We start from the raw sequence: 21559 nt of genomic DNA on the forward strand, positions 1-21559 counted from the left end.
GTTGATTCTCTTGTCTAGCCTGGAAGATGGACATCCGCTGGACTGCTTGGCAAACATGCTAAGGAGTTTAAAGCAAGCTCTGAAAAATTTATTTATTTATTTGAAGCATTTCTATCCCGCCCTATATCATTAAGATCTCAGGGCAGCGTACAGATAAAAATGGCCCTATTATTCTTCATATATAAAGCCCCATAACCTATTTTCTCCTGTGGGCAGGATATTAAAAAGTAATGGAAGTGGCAGCTCCTTCTGAGGAATATAGACAGAAGGGCATCTTGCAGCCTGTCCTACCTCGCAGGGTGGAGGTGCAGACATAAATATTTGTCACATCTCTCTCTCTCTCTTTCTCTGAATTCTACCTCCTGAAAAGAGCACATAGATAAATATTGGGAGGGGGTACATAGGCGGAATCTCTGCCCGACTTTCTACGAGTCCAGTTGCTTATGTTCATGGTCTCCCACTTCCAGACAGTCAAGGGGAAAAGGGGTTACAAAAGAAGCAGTACCATAAGGGGCAGGGGTGGGAGGAAGGTAGATCTCCAGATGTTTTGGATTTCAACTTTCAGCATTCCTGACCATTGGCCATGCTGGCAGGGAGATCTACTTTCTGCCCACCCCTGTTCTAGGGGATGTGCACAGGCACCACTGGGAATTGAACTGAGGAGGTCCTGTTTACCGGGCACACACTTTGCTTGGCTATGCCACATCCTGCAAAGGGCTCTTTCCTTAAGAAATCAAAATGTTTCAAAAAGCAGAGAGAGAGGGGTGGGGAACATGCACACACGCACACACACACACATTGCACAGCATTTCCAGAAACCCAATTGTTTTTTTGGCAGGACTCAACATGGCTACCAACTTACAAAAGGAAACATGGAACTGGGCCAATTTGGAGTCCGGCTTCATTCCGCTTCTCTGCCCTTACATTGGCTTCTGGCACATGACTGACAGGCATCCCGGCATGATGCACTCAGCTCCGATTGGCTGGGCCCTCTCCGTACCATGTTATAACAGCCAAATGGAGTAGCCAATGAGCTTCCGCAACCAAAAACAACCACACGCACACAAAAAGAAAGGGGGGGAAAAAGGAAGGGAAGTATTGATTTCCTCAACAGGCTATTTTTGACAGGCTCCAGAGCAAAACGTCTAGCAAGGTCATCCCAGGGGAAGTTGGTGATTCAGTTACGGACCATCCTCCTCCCCACCCTAAGCCAAAAATGCGGTTGTTTTCCTAGCATAACATCCTCCACTTTATAAGAACACGCCAAAGCTACAATCTGAACACACACTCAGTCGGGAGAACGCCCCACTGGACATGGCAATTTACTTCTGAGTAAACATACAGCGGCAGAGGCCCAATACTTAGACAGGACTTGGTGCTCCTTGGGCAGTTCCTGAGGCCCCAGCTGGGCCCACCAGCACAGACACCTGCCCTGGGTCTGTGAGCCGCCCTTTTAAATTTGCCACATTGCCCCCAGTGTAGCCCGGGGTGTGACCTTCTAAGCGTGACACCAGATACATCTGTTGCGAGCGCTGCAGGCCCTCCGATGTAGACATGCTGAAACCGAAGGATAACTGTGTTCCGGTTTGCAAAGTGTGAATCAGATTGGTTCCTCTTAACATGCAAGCCAGACGGATTTCTCTCCCCTCCCTTGAAGGCACTCCCCGTTCTTCGCGTATGGTGCGAATGAATGCTAAGATCCTCCCTCCAAGGCTAAGCTCAGCCCGGCCTCCTCCCACGGCCCCTTCTCCTCACTGAAGCAAAGCATGTGTGATACCCAGAAGGAAAATACAGAAGCATCTTTATTTACAGAACCAGGAACATCAAAAAACAAACAAAAAAGTAACAATACAACAAACAGGGGCTTGATGGAGACCGACTCCATATTGCACAATCCGAGCCCTGAGGAGGAAGCCAGGGGGCGGGGGACATTGGCCAAACAATGTCTCGGGGGTCTCCCTTCCCTTCTCCACTTCACCTCCTCATACAGATGCAGCCCACAGCACTGGAAAGGTTGGGGAAGCAGCCTCTACGAAGGGCCGGGGGGCTGCCCCTCTCGTGTACGAACGAGTGTGACGAAGGGGAAAAGGAGGGAGGCTGAGCACACGGTGTACCCCCTTCCTGCCCAGGGTTACCGCTCTAGGGCCCACCCTCATTACAGTTAAAGCACAAGCAATGAAGCGGAGGTTGGAGGGGCTGCAGGGCGAGGGGGAACAGCTTAATAATAAATAAATTATAAAATAGCCTTTTCTTTCTTTTCTTTTTTAACACTGACAGTAAAAAAATAAACCAACTTGGCTAGAAGTGGGCGGGGGGGGGCAAAGAGGCCATGGTTGAGGGCTGCCCTCCCCCAAATTCAACCCTGATTTGACGGGGTGGGGAGAGAGAAAGAGAGAGACGGATGGGGACCTGCGATCGCCGGATGGGCGGCTGGCCACACCCACGTGGTGGAAATAACACTGTGCACAAAAAGGAGACCGACTTTAGGAAGCTACCCAGGCAAGGACGGGTGCGGAGGGACGGTTAAGGGGTGGTGTCGGGTGTCACGTGCACATGCGAAGTGCAGTGCTGGACCAGGATTGGGAGGCTATAACCCACACACCCCAAAACGTATGTGGTCCCCGAGACCCACAACCTCCCCATGGCTGCTGCTGCCAACCGAAGTCAGCACCATTTTCCTTATTGTTGTTTTTGGGGTGGGGAGGGGGTAGGGGAACGATCCAAGAGTGCCAGGCCAAAAGGGACGGGCCTGCAGAGAGGTGGGTGACAGCACCAGCCCTCTCATCCTATGGCTCCCCACTCCCCTCCTGAGGACATCATCTGGAGGCGGTGGCCAATGCCCTTGGGCACCGGAAACCAGAGGGAGGTGCTGCTGCAGCAACCAGCTCCCGTCAGGATTTGGTATCAAGCTCCAGTTCCATCCTTGGTTATTCCTATGCAGCAGGAATTGCAGGGGGCAGGGAAGGTTGTGGGGAGGGGGTATAACAGGAAGGAGAAGACCCTCCGCCCCCCACTAGCATTCCAGGTTGGCCCCAAAGCTCTTCCGGCAGTCAACGGCCTTGGAGGTGAGCGGCTGAGCCCTCCGCTGTTTCAGAGACTCCTTCCCCACACTGCTGGCCAGCTTGGAGTAGGCAGACTTGTATTTCTTGTCGAAGTCAGCTGAGGAGAGAAGGAGGGAAGGAAGAATGTGACAGGCCTGAGCTCGTGTCCGGAGGCCACAGACATTCTGCAAGTTCCACAGGAGGAGAAGCGTGGAAAAGTGCCCAGGGTTTGACATTCAACATCCTGAGCATTTTTTCCTTAAAAAGACACAGGCAAGTTTCTAGACCTCATGGACACAAAAATAGAGTGAAACTGCTCTCCACCACTGTGCCAAGGTGGCTGCTGGTGGTATCCCCCCCCCCCCGAAGGTTTCTATTTCTCCCTCTTCTTGTCCCAACCCCTGATGTTGTAGTCTAGAAATCTAAACAAACACATCTGCAGCATCCCTCATCCCCTGCTCCTCCTTCAAACAGCCCTTGCAATCCAAGGTGCCTCCTGGCCAGTGGGAACTATCCTGCACCTCCCACCCACCCCCTGGGAAGGGGAGTCCCTCCCGCTCTCCTTACCAATGTCGACGTGGTCTCTGCCCAGTGCCGCAAGCTTAAGAAAGAGGATCTCACGGTAAATGCTCCTAAGGACAGAGGAGGGAATATAGCAGCACAACTTACGGGTCAGCCCAGTGGCACATCTGGCCCCCTTTCCACAGGGCCCGATCAAAGTGGGGGGAGGGAGTGTTCTCCATAGGGAAAAGGGAGGTGGGGAGGAGGCAGCAGTACCTCTGCAGGTGTACGGGGTTGGATTGCCCCGCCACTGTTTCCAAAAAGAGGCTGATGGCCTTGTGTACCTCGCCCATCCCGACGGAGCTCAGTATGGCCTCCAGGAAGGCGAGAGAGAAGGGGTGGTTGTGTCGGCGCCAGGCCTGGAGGCGAGTTGAGATGCTGCCTGGGAGAGGGCGGAAAGGTGGAAGGTTTGGCGCTCAAATGGACAGTCCGCACACACAGAGTCAATGGCCAGAACTCTGGTTGCCCCCTGCCCACCTCAGGAGTGCATGACCAGGGGCAGGGCTCCCACCAAGCACGGGCTGACATGGAGTCCCAACCCCAAAGCAAGCAGGTTGGAAACACATTTATATGTTTGGCAGAAGCAAGCGGTAAAGATCTTTCTGGACTGTACCATGCCAGGCTGAGCGGTGGGGACAGGCACATGTCTGAACACTCCCCTCGGGGGAAGTTTGTTCAAAAAGCACCTCCTCGCGCATAGGAAGATAGCACGTCAGTGGAAAAGGCCAGAAGCCTTCTTCCTCAACATGTCGTTTTCTACAGGGAAGCATTCACAGAAGTGGTCCCCCACATCCAGCTCGAAGCGCTACAAGCAGCCCTGCTCAGGGAAGCTTCCGGTGCCTCGGCTCGTAATTCGGGCAAGCATTATGAGCCGAACAATTTGTATGCTGGACCGGGTACTGGCAAACTTGGTTGACATTACTCGAAAGAAGCGAACCAGCATCGCCTGCCCCTCTCAGATCTAACTGCCCTCCTCCTCATGACAACATCAGATCAGCCCTGCTGGAACAGACCAAAGGCCTCCCTAGACCATCATCCTGTTTTTCATAGTGGCCAACCAGATGTCTACAGGTAGCCCATAATCCAGGGGTGCTGAACCGCTTTCAGCCAGGGGCCGAATTCAATTGTGGAGAAGCTCTTGGGGGCTGCATTTTGGCGGTAAGAGGGTCTGAAGGTGAACGAGGGCAGAGCCAAAGGCAAAAGGGGGCAGGGCCAAAAATGCCAGCCTATTTGAGCATATTTGTCTGTTCCATCAGCCAGGACAGCTAGGCTGGTGAGGACTAGGGAGAGGGCCTTTTCAGTGGTGGCCCCCACTCTGTGGAACTCCCTCCCTATTGACCTCCGCCATGCCCCCTCTTTGATGAGCTTCTGCCAGACTTTGAAAAACTGGCTGTTCAGGTGGGCATTTGTGGTGGGTTAGGATGTTGTTTTGTTCAGCTGATTATGTAAATTCATTGTATTTCATGTTGTTATTTATATTGTACGCCAGAGTGGCCGGGTATCCGGTCAGATGGGCAGCTAATAAATCTAAATAATAATAATAATAATAATAATAATAATAATAATAATAATGATGATGATGATGATGATGATGATGCTCTTCCTGCCAGAAAGCAAGCCTTAGGAGAAGCATCTCCACCTTTTAGAAGGGGGGAAACACCTGCGCAAAAGCCAGGAAGCCAGCAAGTGACTGGTGGTCAGGGAAAAGGCGTGTGGGGTCAGGGGAAGGGAGTGGGATATGGACCCCAGGTGGTTCGACACCCATGCTCAATGGGAAGCCCCACAGGCAGGGAACGAGTGCAAGGGCGCCCTCCCGCCCATGTGCCCCAGCAAAGCAGTATTCAGAGGTGTTCTCCTCTTCAAGTCGTCACTCACCGTGGAACCTCCAGAGGATGTAGAGTGGGGGAAAGCTGTTGGGGTCTGGCGTCAAAACATCCCAGAGCAAACGCACACTCACGAGCAGCCCCTCCTGGGTCGGGCCCTGCAAATGGGGGAGGGGGGAATGGCCAGAAATGTATGTATGAGGGAGGTGGGGCTGAGACTGGGAGCAGCCTCTTTGGAAGACAAACCCCCCACTCAGAGACGTATTTCTGGAGGATCTCATGTATCTCTGTGTTTTATCATCACAACCAGTACTCCTGGTGCACGAGGTTTAGGGTAACAAACTTAAATATATCCAAGGAGGCATCTTTGAATTTGGCTCAGGGTCTCCTGCACGCCCCCTCTCTTACACACACACACAAACACACCTCTGTCTTCCATCCTCACACAGTGGAGGCCGATGGCTCCGAAGTGAGTGGGGCGGTGAATCTGCTCTGGGTTTCAGTCAGAACTCTGAAGGAGCTATCCAAGGTGCTTGTTGAACAGCTCCTTTAGAGTTCTGACTGGAACCTGGAGCAGGTTAACCGCCCCACTCACATCGGAGCCACCAGCCTCCACTGCCGTCATCCCCCGGCCACAGCGACTCAACTTGATTTGGGCCTCGGCGTGAGACCCCACAAGGCATCTGATTGTCGCTCCACCTCACGAGGAGGGCCAGAATGGCATAGTGGCTAGAGTAGCCTTTCCCTAACCTGGTGCCTTCGAGATGCGTGGAACTGCAACTCGGAAGTCTGAGTTCAAGCAGGAGCAGGCAAACTGGCTCCCTCCAGGTGTTTTGGACTACAAATCCCACAATCCCCAACTGTTGGCCATACTGGCTGGGGCTAATGGGAGTTGTAGTCCAAAACACCCGGAGGGCACAGTGTCAGAGCCGGACCAGGAAGGCCTGGGTTTGAATCCTCACTTGCGCACGGAGCTCTCTCTGCGAGAATTTGGGGCAGGCTGCTCTCTCTCTCGGCCCAACCTACCTCACAGGGTTGTTAAAATGGGGAAGGAAGAGGAGGAGAGATGCGTTACCTGGGGTGGGGACTGGACATGCTTGGAAGCCAGGAGCAGCTGGGGCAGGCTGCTGGGCAGGCCCAGGCGCTGGAAATACCACACCAGGTTCCAGTAAATGATGGGGTGGCTGTCCACCAATTCAGACTGCGACAGGAACTCCCCTCCCTCGTTCTCCAGCAGGGTCTCCAGCTCCTTGCGCAGAACCAAGGGGCTCAGGTAGGCGAAAGCCAGGCGCTCGACGTGTGGGGTGGGACCCCGAGGGACCTGAAGGCAGGAAGGAAACGGAGAGCGGTCATTTTCACCTTTGGCTCTACCTTCAAAGCGAGCGCTGGACACTACCGTTCCGCCCACACCCCCAAAAGCCAGTAAATGAAGGCAAAAAGTAAATACAATAGGAAGCAGCCAGGAGAAAAAGGGCCAGAGTGTATTTCAATACCATACAAATAATTAAGATTTATTATACTTACAACAGTGGAGTTGCGCAGAGACACACACACACAAATAAAAGTTACAAAGTATTCTGGAACTCCCCATTATATGAAACGGTCAATATAAAAGGTTCACAATTTTAAAAAATGGCTAGTATGTATTTTGATACAATGAGTTATACTTAGAAGAGTAGAAAAACATTTATATTAATCAGGGTTTGCCTGATTGCTGTGCTGGTTAGTTGCTTTTCATTGAAATTGAGTTGGAATTCTCCATAGGAATGTTGATTTCCAAGCATTCCAAACTGCCACTCTCGGTATCCATTTATATATTGACTAAGAGTTCTGAGTTTGTAGATCCAAACATTTTCCTTTCTATCAAGCACATCAGCGTACTCTGCTTGTTCCGTTGGAAGCAACTGTAAATCTGAGAGACTATGTGCAGGTGAGTTAAAATATCTTGCAACAGGTTGCTCTAGGTTTTTGGTAAGAATCACAGATTTGTGGTTACGGAATCTTGTTCTTAGGTCTGTTGTAGTCCTTCCTATATATTGCATACGGCAACCCTTTTGTTTACATTCAATTAAATAAATCACATTAGTGGAACTGCATGTTACTGATTCTCTAATGCAGTAAGTTTTGTCAGTAACTGTGCTTCTAAGAGAATTGGGTTCTTGGAGGTAACTGCAGGTAATGCAATGTGGTGATTAACATGGGTGTGATCCTGGGTTGCAAATATCTTGTTTAAATGTGGCTTTAACTAACAACTTACGCAAATCGGGTAGTTTTCTGAATGCGGTGCATGCTGGAGAATTAATGGCTTCCATTAAACAAGCGCAATGAAATATAATAGGGTAACTATGTTTCATTATCTGGTGGTAATTAGGGGCAGCAGGATGGAAGTCCACAACAAATGGAATGTAATTTTCTTTCAAAGAGTTAGCCTTTGCTTCATAAAGGAGGGTATCCCTGGATATTACTGATGTTCAGTTGATACTGCAGTCAATCATGTGACTAGGGTATCCGCGTTGTTGGAGATGTTCTTTAAGAGCCAATCTATACGTGTTTTTCTTTAGATAGTTCGGATGACATGGCTTGATGTCAAGGTACAGGCAGGAATCTGTAGATTTACAGTATAAGTCTGTGACAATTTGATGGTTTTCAGTGGTTAACAGGACATCCAGGAAGGGTAATTTTGGGTTTTCAATTGTGGTGTTACTGGTAAACTTTATCACTAACATTTGGATAGTGTTGATAAACTTAGTAAAATTCTCTAAGCTATCCCTTCCATAGTCCCAGATGACAAAGATGTCATCTATACAAAATATACATGCATAGATATCTTTTTTATATAATTACATATAAATGTATATACCGCTTACTATATCTTAAAAAAAAAATCTCAAAGGGGTTTACACAATCAGACACCAAAATACATCATCATAATAAATAAATTCATCAGTTAAAACATCTAAAACCAGAAAGCTCAAAACATATGATTTTTCACAAACTATTAGCAAATACATACAAACATACACACGCACATGCAAAGATAGGCAAATAAAAGCTACATATTATCCATTCAGGGAGATGGGAAAGGTAAATTAAAGCTCCAGTCCATCCTTAACTCTAGATCTGTGGCTACCCCTAGAGACAGGGCTGTGTGTACCCCATGTCCATTTTCTTTAAAAAAAATCCTGAGCCATAAAAGCATCAAGAAACCATCCAAGACAACCAACCCCTTCCTGCAGGTTCCATTCCCCATCTCAGGCCTCATGCCAGATCCCTCAACCCTATGAAACTTAAGGCGAAGGGCTCCCAGTTCAAATACCCTAAAAAACAAGATCCGACAGACCCCGAGACTTTATCGCAGGGGGGTTAAACTTCTTTGAACCCAAGGGCCACATGCCGTTTTGAAGATGCTCTCGGGGGCGTGTTCCAGTGGTGGGCAGGGCCACAGGCAAAAGGGGCAGGCCCCAAAATGCCAGCTCATTTTAGCTTCAAGTTCTTACTGCCAATAAGTCAGCTGTAGAGAGGGCATTTCGACCTTTAGAATGAAGGGGAAACGCACAAAAGCCAGGAAACTACTGAATGTTTGACAGTTGGGGGAAAAGGTGTGGTCATCTGGGGAACCTCTGAATGCCAGACTGGGACCTCAGGCAGGCCACATTTGGCCCTCAGGCCTGAGGTTCAACACCCCAGTGTTATTGTTTTAGGCAGCTTGGCTCTTTAATAAGGCTTTTGGCTGATGTTGTTTTGGCTTGCTTTGTTTAAGGCAATTCCCTTTATCACTGGTGGCTTTAGTGTTTTTGTTGTTTAGTGTTTTTGTTGTTCTTTTGTTTATGATGCTAATACTGATGGTTGTTCTTGAAGTTTGGCTGGTATAGATGATTTTTTAAAAATACTGTGTGATGTTTTGTTTTGTAACCCACCTTTCATATTTTTTTTTGAGAAAGACAGCATACTCGTTTAATTCAATAAATATGCAAAATACACAAACCTGTATAAACACACCGTTTCTCTTCCTCTGTATAATTTATTCTGCCATCCTCCCCGCATCTTTCATTTTGCCTAATGTATTCTGCTTTTGATAGCCAGGGGAGGGACAAAGTGAAACTGCAGGACACAGCAGCACCCTTTCACCCCCTGCCCCCTGCAACAGCCAACCATGACTTCTTTGGCGTCTCAGATTAAATCAGACATTTACACATATCTATGCAAACATGAGGCCTAGAAACTTGATTTTAAAAAGAAGCTAAATTCCAGGTCCTATAGACAGTTTAGTAGGATCAGGACATCTGCATAGCCCTGGAAGGTAAACCAGGTGAATTGATGTCAAACCCATTGCAAATATTACAGAACTGAGCCCTTGGCATTTAAACACAGCTTTTGGGGAGAAGCATGGACACAGAACTATGGTCCAATTTTACTGGACCCTATGTGCTTCTACGCCTGCCATTTCTATCTCCGCCCCCAGCCTATGTTTTCTGGCTAAGGGTACAAGAAACAGGATGTTATTCCCAAGCCCATCCATACCGGAGACTCGGTGAAGCCATTGCATAATGACCCAGCCCTGGATTCCCTCCCTGGTTCCGGTTCAGCCTCATCCAGGGACAGGCAGTGGTAGCGGTCGCTAAGCACAGGGCCCTGACCGCCCGGGACTGGCGCTTCGCTGTCCCGCGGCCAGTCAGAGGAGATGGAGCTGGTGTCAGAGTTGTCCGTGATGCTAGGCAGGTGGGAAAGGAAAAGAGGGAAATGAATGTCTATTCCTGCCCAAGAATCATGGAATCATAGAATAGTAGGGTTGGAAGGGGCCTACAAGGACATCGGGTCCAACCCCCTGCTCAATGCAGGAATCCAAGTCAGAGCATCCCCGACAGATGGCTGTCCAGCCTCATCTTGAATGCCTCCAGGGTGGGAGAGCCCACCGCCTCCCTAGGGAATTAGTTCCATTGTCGTATTGCTCTAGCAGTCAGGACATTTTTCCTGATTTTCAGCCGAAATCCGGCTTCCTGTAACTTGAGCCCATTATTCTGTGTCCTGCACTCTGGGATGATTGAGAAGAGATCCTGGCCTTCCTCTCTGTGACAACCTCTCAAGACTCCCAAACACTGATGTATTCTAGTCCTCACATTTGCAGATACTTTTTGCGAATGCAAGGACTAGAATCTTACTTGAAAAAAAACAAAAATTCAACACAATCTTTTGTTAAATTCCACACACAGTAGGTGCCTTGCAAAATAATAGTCCCCATCAAAGCTGAGGTTGCAGGGATCAAAAATTATGCCCTGCCCCAAACAGCCTCCAGGGCAGAGGGGGCCAGATTGTAATAGTAATGCTATCCTTTTAATGGCATTTTCCTTTCCTTTGTGCTTAAAATTGTTGCACTGGTGACCAGGAGTTGCACTGGTTACCAGTTGTTTTCCGGGCCAAATTCAAGGTGTTGGTTTGACCTTTAAAACCCTATATGGTTCCGGCCCAGCCTATCTTAAGGAGCGCCTCCAGCAGCACCAGACAGGCCGCTTAACAAGATCAGCCTCAGATGGCCTTCTCTCTGTCCCATCAGCCAGGACAGCTAGACTGGTGGGGACGAGGGAGAGGGCCTTTTCTGTGGTGGCCCCACCACTTTTCTGTGGTGGTTCCCTCCCTAGGGAACTCCGCCATCCCCCTCTTTAATGCGCTTCTGTCATGCATTAAAAACATGGTTGTTCTGGCAGGCATTTGGGGTGGGTTAGGGTATTTTAGAAAACGTTTTTATTGTAGAATTTTATTGTTTTAAACTGTTTTATTATATGCTGTACATCGCCCAGAGTGGCTGGGTGACCAGCCAGATGGGCAATTAATAAATTTAATTAATAAATAAATAAAATTCTTCATGGAGGAGGCAGTTACCTTAACCTTAGACAGGATCACTTTAGGCTGTAAGTAGAGTGACCACATGGTTGAATGCTTCTATATTAATTTTTTTTAAAAAAATCCCTGCACACAAAACACTAGCATCTCAGGGAGAAGGCGAGGTTTCACTTGTTAGCTTTCTATGTGCAGGACTGTATGGGTTCTTTTCTTTTTAAAAACAAATCTGGAGGCGCATTCAGTCAGTGAGGCCCCACCTACAATTTGAAGCAGTACAACCCTACGTCAACTTCTGTTTGTGTGAGCTAGGCCACTGTTGCAGGAATCTTTACAACAGTCTTGTAAGGTAGACCAGACAGTATTATTATCCCCACCCTGCAGAGGCTGAGCGCGCCAATGGATTTACCTTGGGCTACTGCCTGAATTTGTGGCTGAGGCAGGATTCGAACTGAGGGCTTCCTAGCTCAGAGCTCTGTCTCAGTCTCTCTGTCATGCTAGTGCAGATGCCAACAGACTGGCAGGAGGAGGGGGAAAACCTGGGGTGGGTTCTTTTCCAAACACTGGCCTTGGGGCCCCGGGAACCACTCCGGCCTCAAGGAAGACGTGGGAGAGGGATGAGCCAAAGGGAACTGGCTGAGTTCTGACCTGGGGGCGACCTGGAAATCCTGGATCTCAATGCTGAGGAAGGGTACAAAGCGTTGGTCGCAGAAGGGGCAGGTGGTGTTGAGGTTGGAGTCGTCGGAGCTCCAGCCCGCCATCACCTCCTCGTCATACACCAAGGAGTCGCACGCCTGGCACCACGAACAGCTGGAAAGCAGCACCTGGACGGGAATGATGGAATGATCGGAGAGGCAAAACGGCCAGCCAGGGGCCAAGGAATCGCGGCGCATGCCCGACTGCGACCCCCCCAGGAGCGCACGCCCATCACACGTCATCTGGTGGGGTTGGAGGGAGGGAAACTTTGGAGGGACACTTGCTAAATGGGGCAAGGTGCGGTAGGCAGAATGTACCTCGACGGCTGGAGGCTCCAACAGCCGGTCGCTGGATTTGCGGAGGTTGAAGCTGCAAACAGAGTTATCCGAGAGGTCGTACTCACTGCCCAGGGATACAGAGCTCTGTTGTGGAAAGGAGGGCAACGCTGAAAATATTTATTCCTTTGTTTGTTAATTAAATGTATATAACGCCAACTGGCAGATGCCATCAGGGCCATCTGCAATCATTCAAACCCAAAGCAAAACCCCAAAGAACCATCAAAACAATAAATACAACTATGAAAATATCAGAATATTAAAGAGCCAGCAGTATGTTAATCATCGGAGCACCGGATCAGAAATTAAATGCCTGCTGGAAGAAGAAGGCCTTGACCATCACTGTTTGCTTGAAGTTGTTTTAGATGTATGTTCTCTTGTGTATATTGTCTGGTCACGTTCTTCTTCTTCTTTTTTTTTTTAACGTAAATGGCTTTTAATCTCTGTATAGTGTATTTTTTATGTTTTTAATCTTTCTTAACCGCCCAGAGAGCTTTGGCAATGGGGCAGTGTAGAAATGTAAATCATCATCATGATCAACAATGTATACAGTGAAGACACCAGGTGGATCTCCACGGATGGGCATTCGATACCCAGAGAAAGCTCTTTCCCTGATAGTGCCTGGTGCTCAGCTGTGGGTTTTGGCACCCGGAGAGGAGCCTCCAGAGATGTTCTTGGCAAACGAGCAAGAACACACTAAACGAAAAAGCCTACAGAAACTTCATTCTGCTCTGCTCCAGCCACGTCTCTGCCACAGAAACTGGGTAGCCTCTGGCTTGGGCCTACCTACCTCAGAGGCAGTGGAGCCCGGACGCTCGCGAGGAAGCAGCAAGTGGGTCTCCAGTGGGCTGCGGCGAGGGGGTTGTTCGCACTGCTCTGACCCGCAGCGCGAGTGCTCTGTGGCGGCGGCGTGCCTCAGCGAAGGCCGCTTGATGGGGGACAGCAGCTGATGAAGCTTGGCGGACAGACTCCTGCGTGGCGTGCCCCCCAGGCCGCAGTTGTCTGTCACCTGGCCCAGCCCAGGCCCAGCCCCCTCTGGCTGCCCTGGGCCTGGCTGGGTGTCCACGCTACTCAGGGTCAACCGGTCGCTCTCATCTGTCAAGAAGCTGATGACATCCGACAGGCTCCCGTCCTCGGAGCTTCCGGGTCCGTCCTGCAGGCCCCGCAGCCAGCGAGGGAGGGCGGGAAGCGTGTCACTGCTTCCGTGGATGGACCCGGCCAGGGCCTTGGCCACTGCGACATGGGGAACAGGAGTGGTTGTTGAAGGATTACAGATAAAAAACAAGGGTTCCCCCACCATCTCGCACACCTCCCCCTCGCGGATACCTTGATACGTCCACTGATTCCGATGGAAACTTGAACCCCAGGATTTCCCCCACCAAAATAGCCGTGAGATGCCTCCACCTGCCAAACTCACCACTGGCTGCTGCGACTTCCGATTCGCGCTGAGGAAAGCTCAGACTGCCGCTCTTCACCAGAGATGTTGACAGTGGGTTCTCACTTAAGCTCCCCCCAGACCAAGTCGTCTGCCGCTGCAGGTTGGACCGGGACCTTGGCGCCTTAGTGCCTCTGCCTTCTGCCAATATAAACACGGGCGAAAGGCCATCTCAGACTGCGCACATTATGCCCGGGACTCTCTGCCGCTGTGCTGGCTCGCTACCACCTATCGTTGTGTCTTACTATCAGTGGGGACAAAAGACCCCTCAATGTCCTCTTTCTGGCCTTGCTTCAACCCACCTACTTCCAGGGAGCATCCCTAATGTATGTCATGCTCTTAAAGGCTTTTTAACGCCCCCCCCCCCGACATTTCTCTCTCCCAGAATTGCCACAATCAGCCACTGTTCTACCAGGCCACACGTGAGGGAGAGGCGAGACAGCAGGGCCCTCTCCATCGGCCTGGCTGAGGCAGACCGCCATTTGGTTCCTTCCCTCCCAGAACTGCGTCCATCAGTGGCCATTCTACAAGGCTGCATCTAGGGATGTACGGATTTTCTAAAATCTGTTCCGTCTGCTTTTTGCAGATTATCAGGTGGCTTTTGTTCAGTCATCCGCTCATTGATTCCCCCTCCCTCAATTTCCCAAATTTGTGCAAATTTGCATTTGCAAAAATGCACAAATCCTCCCCAAATGCACATGTTCGTGCTTTAACCTATGGAGCAAACGTGCATTTTCAGCCAGTGGTGTTTTGTTTTTTACGTATTTTTCTACAACTAACATAGCGAAAATCAGTCAATAAAATGCTCTGACCAATACACCTGTCCCTGCTTTGCAACCTGGTTGCATGACATTTCTTAGCAATAACGCCATGCACACCCAGTTAGGTGGATATGTGGGGGTAAGCTGGCCCCTTATCATATTCCACCCCTCAGCTCCCAAAAACCTACCCCTACCCCCTTGCCTGACACCCCACACACCTGACTGGGTGCTGAGGCTCTGCAATTCTGCTTCACGCTGCCGCTGGCGCAATGGCTGCCGGAACTGGGCCGCCCCCAGTACGACGTTACGTAGCTTGGCCCAGCGGAGACGGCCTCCCTGGGTACTCGACGGCCACTTGCACTCCAAAATGGCCTGGAGCAAGAGGGGTGGGGAGAAGCAGGTGAGTTTATACAAAGCATACTGGACCTTTCTCCATATAACTGTCACACGTACAAAGCGCACGTACCCGTTGTAGAAAGAAGGAGGAAGAGGAGGAGGAGGAGAAGAAAGAGAACAAGAAGGAGAATGAGAAGGAGGAGAAAGAGAACAAGAAGGAGAAGGAAAAGGAGAAGAAAGAGGAGGAGGAGAAGAAAGAGAACAAGAAGGAAGAGGAGAAGGAGAAGGAGAAGAAAGAGGAGGAGGAAGAGGAGAAGAAAGAGAACAAGAAGGAGAAGGAGAATGAGAAGGAGAAAGAGAACAAGAAGGAAGAGAAGGAGAAGGAGAAGAAGAAGAAGGAGGAGGAGGAGGAGAAGAAAGAGGAGGAGGAGAAGCAGAAGAAGTGCCCATATTGTCACTACCCAGCTGCCCTTACTATCCAACTCAGCAGAGGCCTGACCCAGAGCATTGTTTCTGTTTTGAAATTCAAAAGGGGAACGTGCAAACTCTCAGCACGCCCCCTTGAAGCAGTGGTAGTGATTTCCAGGCTGAGCAGAGGAGGGTGAGAGGCAGAGCACTGATGGCTGAAGTGTGCCATTTCAAGGGTGGGGTGGGGGGGAAGTTGGCAAGGTTCAGAGAGGTCTGAGGAGATGGAGTACCAAAGGAGGAGAATTGCTTGGAGCCAGGATGCCCAACAGACTGCCTCCTCCTGTACGAACCTGCTTGTATATTTTCATGTTTTTATGAAATCTGTTGAACGCTTCATGAAATACATTTCTCTAGGCTTTTACGACAACAACAAGGCAAATAAAATCACAATAAAATCAACAATGTTAAACTCACGAACATGCTGACACAGCATGACATACAATTACTGGGAATTTGCCCTGGCTGCACATAAGTTAAGAGCTAGGCACCAAAACTGCCCATAATGCATCCTAATGTGGGGCCCATATAGATTTCATTCTCCTTTATTTATGAGTCGGCCTAGTATCCCGCTGGGGAGCTTTTGAGCCATGTCAAGGTGATCTTGCATTTTTATACTCCTTTTACTCTTGTATATCTGTTTACCATTTTTACAGTATTGCATTTTAGCGTATTGTCCTATTTGTATTTTATTCTATTTTAAATATATCAAATTGTGATGGCTTATCGATTTAGCAGTACAGATAATTCACATCCATCAGGTACAAGATGTAAAGCCACACTGCAGGGACTAGAATAATATAATGCAAAAATACTAAAATATTTAACAAGACTTTAAAAGCGTTTAAAAGCCTGGGAGAACTGGAAAATCTTAGCCTGGCACCAAAAAGATAGCGTGGGCACCAGGTGAGCTTCCCTTGGGAGAGTATTCCAAAGCTGGGGGGCCACCACCAAAAAGCCCTCTCTCTTGTTCCATTTTATATACCACCTTGGGGGCCATGCGAGTGCCAAAATGCGGCTTATAAATCATTCGATAAAATAAAAAATAAATAAAAAGGGAGCAGGTACCTTGTTATAGTAGCCGTAGGTGATGGTGTTGGGCACAATCCCAGCCCGCTTCATCTCCAGTAGGACCCGCACCGAGAGGACTGGCTCACCATACTGCCCGCACAGCTGCATCAGGATCCGGTAGCAAACCTTGGGGTCAGGAGAGCAGAGCGGGCATGAAAGGCTGAGCGGAAGGAACAATATTATTGGCTCAACAATACTACAAGCGAGAAGGATCTTGGAATTGTTGTCGAACACAAGCTGAATATGAGCCAACAACGTGATGTGGCTGCAAAAAAGGCAAATGCTATTTTGGGCTGCACTAACAGAAGTATAGCTTCCAAATCACTTAAAGTACTAGTTCCCCTCTCCTCAGCACTGGTTAGGCCTCATCTGGAATACTGTGACCAGTTCTGGGTGCCACACTTTAAGAAGGATGCAGACAAACTGGAGAGGGTTCAGAGGAAGGCAATGAAGATTCTCAGGGGACTGGAAACAAAGCCCTGTGAGGAGAGACTGAAAGAACTGGGCATGTTTAGCCTCGAGAAGAGAAGGCTGAGGGGAGATAGGATAGCGCTCTTCAAGGACTTGAAAGGTTGTCACAGAGAGGAAGGCCAGGATCTCTTCTCGATCATCCCAGCGTGCAGGACACGGAATAATGGGCTCAAGTGACAGGAAGCCAGATTCCGGCTGAACATCAGGAAAAGCTTCCTGACTGTTAGAGCAATACAACAATGGAACCGATTCCCTAGGGAGGTGGCGGGCTCTCCCACACTGGAGTCGTTCAAGACGAGGCTGGACAGCCATCTGTCAGGGATGCTTTGGCTTGGATTCCTGCATTCAGCAGGGGGTTGGACTCAATGGTCTTGTAGGCCCCTTCCAACCCTACTATTCTATGATTCTATAATCCCTGTTCCCTCGCAAGACTGAGGGAGAACCCCACATCTCAGGACTACAGTTCAACTGCTCCAGCTTTCCTTTCAGCCAAGGAAGCACCGTTTGGTATGGAATCAGAAGGAACCGCAAGGCTGCTGGATTGAGGCGGGGCAGTGTGGTGCATTCTTAAAATGTATTAGTTAAAGTGATTTGTTACACTTCTATACCGCCCAATATCCAAAGCTCTCTGGGCTGTCCACAACAATTAAAATCTTGAAATGTAGCATGATGAAACATCATGTAAAACTTTAAAAGGTTTAAAACTACAATATAAAGCTAAAGTAAAAAGCAGCAGCAGTGTGAAGATTTAAAACACAGTAACAGATTTTAAAAGAGCAGAAATAGAAAAACTAAAATACCTGGGAAAATAAGCTACTTACGTGGCACTGAACAGACTACAATGTAGGAGCCTGGCAAGCCTCTTTGGGGAAGTCATTCCACCACTGGGGTGCCACAACAGAAAAGCCCCTCTTTTTGTAGCCACTCACGTCACTTCATTTGGCGGGGACACCCGGATAAGGACCCCTAAAGATATTCTTAGCTAAGTATAAATGGGAGGAACCCACGACATTTTCCGCAGGGTGGGTTGTTTACCTTGCAGTGTGGCTTATTTTTATTGACTAAGCCACCTTTGGAACCCATGGTTTGTTGTCGGGTTGTTCAGGGTGGTTAACAAGCCACACCACATGGTTAACATGCCACCCTGAGAAAAATGTCCTGGGTTTAGACGACACGCTAACCTGTGGTTCAACAACAACCCACACTCCACCAGTGAGTGTGGGTTAGAGTGTTGTGTGAACAGTGAGAGTGAGAGAAAGGAAAAGGAAACAAAGATACATACGTATTAGGAAGTAAAATGGTTTGGCTCTGCGGAGCTCCCACTGGACCCAACCACTCTGCTTCCTGGCAGGGACGGTCTGGGAAGCAGGATGGCTCCTCCCCCTGGACAGGGAAAGATCTAGAAGTGGACCCTGCCTACTCACTCCAGGAGGAGGCACCCTCCTGCGGTGGCCCTCTGTGAAGCTCAGGAGAATCAATCAATCACACACTTTTGGGGGGCGGGGTGGAGACACGGACGCTCGACGAAGCAACTTTTAGCCGCAGGGGATGTCGCAAGGTGTGGGAAGGTCTTCCCCTTCAGCGGTTGTGGGGGGACAAGTGGCGGGAGGAGGGGAACATGGTCAACCGAGCGCCGGTACCTCGTCTGGCAGCACCACCTTCTTGGTCTCCATCTGCTTGAGCACCTCGTACGCCGTCTGTAGGGCCCGCACCTTGGACGCCGCGGCACGGACGTAGGTGGGCAGCGTAATGAACCACAGGCCATAACAGTGGCCCAGCAGGCATTTGGCCCACATGTCGGGCACCGAGGAGTACTTCTGCGCCACCCGCTGGGCCACCTTCATTTCCTGGAGAGGATGAGATGGGACGGGTGGCTGAGAGGGATTTGATTTGAGCTTGTCTTTTTTAAAAGACCTGCTAACCCACTGTATCCCAATGGCAGGTATCTCCTTGGCTCAACAGGATAGGCCCGTCTTTCTAATTCCTTTTAAATGATGACATCAATCTTTAATGTCTTTTCATATACAAACAATATGATTGTTAAAAACATGAGTAAGAACAAGAATAACTTATAACAGGAACTTCGGGCGCAATCCCAGGGGGATGGCCGTAAGCCTCCAAACCCGGAGGCTTACGGCCCTCCAATGCAGAGTGGGAGGAGTGGCGGAGGCGATCGTCACCTCCACGCTCCTCCCGCTCTGCATTTCAGCTAGAGGGGCTTTTTTGCCTGTCTAGCTGAGGTGTCGGGGACGGGGAGCAAAAGAGGCTGGGGAGGCTGGAGGATTCCTCATAAACTGGCCTCCCCAGTCCCCTCCTGCCCACAGGGACGCCCCCTTTACCTTCCCCCTGAGATCGCTTTTGCGACTGCAGGGTGACAACCAGCATGTTTCACTCCAGGATGGCTGCGAGGGTGACGGAGGCACTTTTCTGCAAAATTACGCCTCCCGTTTGCGTTGGGAGTTGCCAACGGGGCAAGTTTGAAGTAAAAAGAAATGCAAACGAAATTCTCACACATCCCTCCTCCATTAGCTGAAGGAGATCTAGCCGTTTGGTCTTTAAAGAACCTCTGGGGATTTCCAGAGCAAATGGTTGTTTGGCAGAAGTAAAAATGTACCCAGCGTCTTCATGCGGACGTTCTTTGCCATAAAGAACTAGGAATTTGGTTTGAAAAAGAAAAGACACCAAGAAAAAAAAGTAAGGCTGTGAGCTTTCTTGAGCAGAGGGATGGACTGTTTGTGCTACAATTAGGTCCTTTCTGTGCTGCAAAGGTTTGACCTGTCCTATTTTGTACCTCACATAAATACTTAATTCTGTCAGTGTCCCAGAAGAGCGAGGGGGCAACGTGAGCAGCGGATGCCCGTCTCTGTTTCGCAAAGGCAAGGAGTGGAAAGCATTGTCCAGGCAGCCTCACAGATCCTCCCACCCCCAATGGCGTCCGTGGAGCCACCGTGCCTTTTACCTGCTTGGTCCTGCGTGGTGCAGGGCTGCTTGGAGCACTGCTCCGGGCTTGGCAGAGTGAGGGCATGAGCTGGTCCTGGGGGCGCTCAAACAGTTTGGCCTGGAGCTTGGGGAAGCCGTCATACCTGGGGCGGGGGGGGGGGGGAGCAGAAAGAGAAGCAGGACTGAACTCAGGAATGTGTGTGGGGTGGGGAGGGCGCAGGTGGGCAAGGTGTAAATTGTTTGTTCATTTATTTGTTACATTTCTATTCCACTATTTCCTCCAAGGAGCCCAAGGCAGCAGACATAATCCTCCTTCCTCTCCTCCATTATTTTCCTCACAACAACCCTGTGAAGTAGGCTAGGCTGAGAGAAGGTGACTGGCCCAAAGTCACCCAGTGAGCTTCACGGCCAAGTGGGGACTAGAACCCGGGTCTCCCGAGTTCCAGTCCAACACTCTTAACCACTGCGCCACGCTGGCTCTCAGTTAAAATGCTTCTCCTATTGTCACTCTGATTTCTTCTCTCTCTCGAGAGAGAGCTGTAACTGTCCTTTATCTGCCCTTTATTTGTGCCTGCACTTTATCTGCACTTTATTCATTCCTGCACTTTATCTGCACTTTATTCACTCCTGCACTTTATCCACACTTTATTCATTCCTGCACTTTATCCACACTTTATTCATTCCTGCACTTTATCTGCACTTTATTCATTCCTGCACTTTATCTGCACTTTATTCATTCCTGCACTTTATCTGCACTTTATTCATTCCTGCACTTTATTCATTCCTGCACTTTATCTGCACTGTGTTCTGTATGTCCTTATCCTCTTCCTCCACCAAGGAGCTCTGGCTGGCGCCCATCAGCCTTCCCCAACCTTGTGCCCTCCAGATGCTTTGGATTACAACTCCCAGCATGCCTGACCATTGGCTAGGGTGGCTAGGACCAATGGGATTTGTAGTCCAAAACACATGGAAAGCACCAGGCTGGGGAAAGCTCCCTGCAACCCCCAATCAATCACAAGCTTCCCATTGAGTGGAAGGTTTTTTAAAGTTTATAAAAGTGTTTAAGCTGTTGCAAACTTTAACTGTAAGTCGCCTAGGGGTCGTATTTGGGCTGAAAGGCGACGTATACATTTATAAATAAATAAAACCACCCCTGTGAGGTAGACTAGGCTGAGAGGTGGTGGCTGTCCCATGGCCGCTTAGCGGGGCGTTGTGGCTGAGCGGGGATTTGAACCCTGGTCCTAGTCTGGTAATCTAATCTAACCACCACACCACGCCGGCTCTTAGCTGACTTAAGATCAAGGGGATCCAGCCATCCACACTCAGCCATTAAGCCAAGCGAGGTGTTGAGCCAGGAGCGCCGTCTCTCAGGCTCACCTCCCTCACAAGGGTGTGATGAGGATAAAACGGGTGAGGCAGAAAGAGAGGGCGCACTGAGCAGTTTGTACGGGGTTCTTAAAAAGCAGTTCATTAATAAATGAAAGCACAGGATGGGACTCGAAAGGGTGCAGGTGACTTGTGTGTGGGTGGGGGGAGACTCACTGGTAACACGGCAACAGCTCAGCACCGTTGGGTCCGGTTGGCTCCTCAGGGGGCATGATAAAGACGGTGTGCTCGCTGCCGTGCGTGTCGTCCAGTTCGATCAGGGGCAGTTCCTCCGGCTTCTCCAGATCCACCTGCACCTGCAGACAGAGAGGGAGAGAAAGAGATGGGCTGAGCGAGGGCCGCCTAGGAACTGCATCGCCAACTCGACACTGAGCCTGGCGGGAAGCACCGGCATCGGTTCCCT

General features: G+C 49.7%; 1 protein-coding gene across 2 annotated transcripts in view; it reads right to left on the reverse strand.

Annotated features, from left to right (window-relative positions):
- Positions 1-1784: 1784 nt before the first annotated feature.
- DENND4B (DENN domain containing 4B) overlaps positions 1785-21559 on the reverse strand; it is a 55485-nt gene continuing 35710 nt past the window's right edge. Inside the window, exons 14-28 of one of the 2 annotated variants that reach the window (XR_014786309.1) lie at positions 21313-21452; positions 19790-19913; positions 18471-18677; positions 16357-16485; positions 14706-14859; positions 13709-13867; positions 13082-13524; positions 12274-12378; positions 11909-12084; positions 9947-10136; positions 6501-6746; positions 5478-5583; positions 3819-3980; positions 3609-3673; positions 1785-3159 (exon numbers count right to left, since the gene is read on the reverse strand). Coding sequence is in view for 1 of the 2 variants with exons in the window: in XM_084824288.1 (XP_084680414.1) it covers positions 3014-3159; positions 3609-3673; positions 3819-3984; positions 5478-5583; positions 6501-6746; positions 9947-10136; positions 11909-12084; positions 12274-12378; positions 13082-13524; positions 13709-13867; positions 14706-14859; positions 16357-16485; positions 18471-18677; positions 19790-19913; positions 21313-21452 (2556 nt within the window). In the remaining variant the exon portion in view is untranslated. Of the gene's footprint in view, positions 3160-3608; positions 3674-3818; positions 3985-5477; positions 5584-6500; positions 6747-9946; positions 10137-11908; positions 12085-12273; positions 12379-13081; positions 13525-13708; positions 13868-14705; positions 14860-16356; positions 16486-18470; positions 18678-19789; positions 19914-21312; positions 21453-21559 lie in introns of both variants that reach the window. The other variant, XM_084824288.1, reaches the window with a different exon arrangement.

Source organism: Heloderma suspectum, chromosome 17 (genome assembly GCF_057233095.1).
Source record: "Heloderma suspectum isolate Gila_16-S chromosome 17, 16-S_ref, whole genome shotgun sequence".
Taxonomy (NCBI): Eukaryota; Metazoa; Chordata; class Lepidosauria; order Squamata; family Helodermatidae; genus Heloderma; species Heloderma suspectum.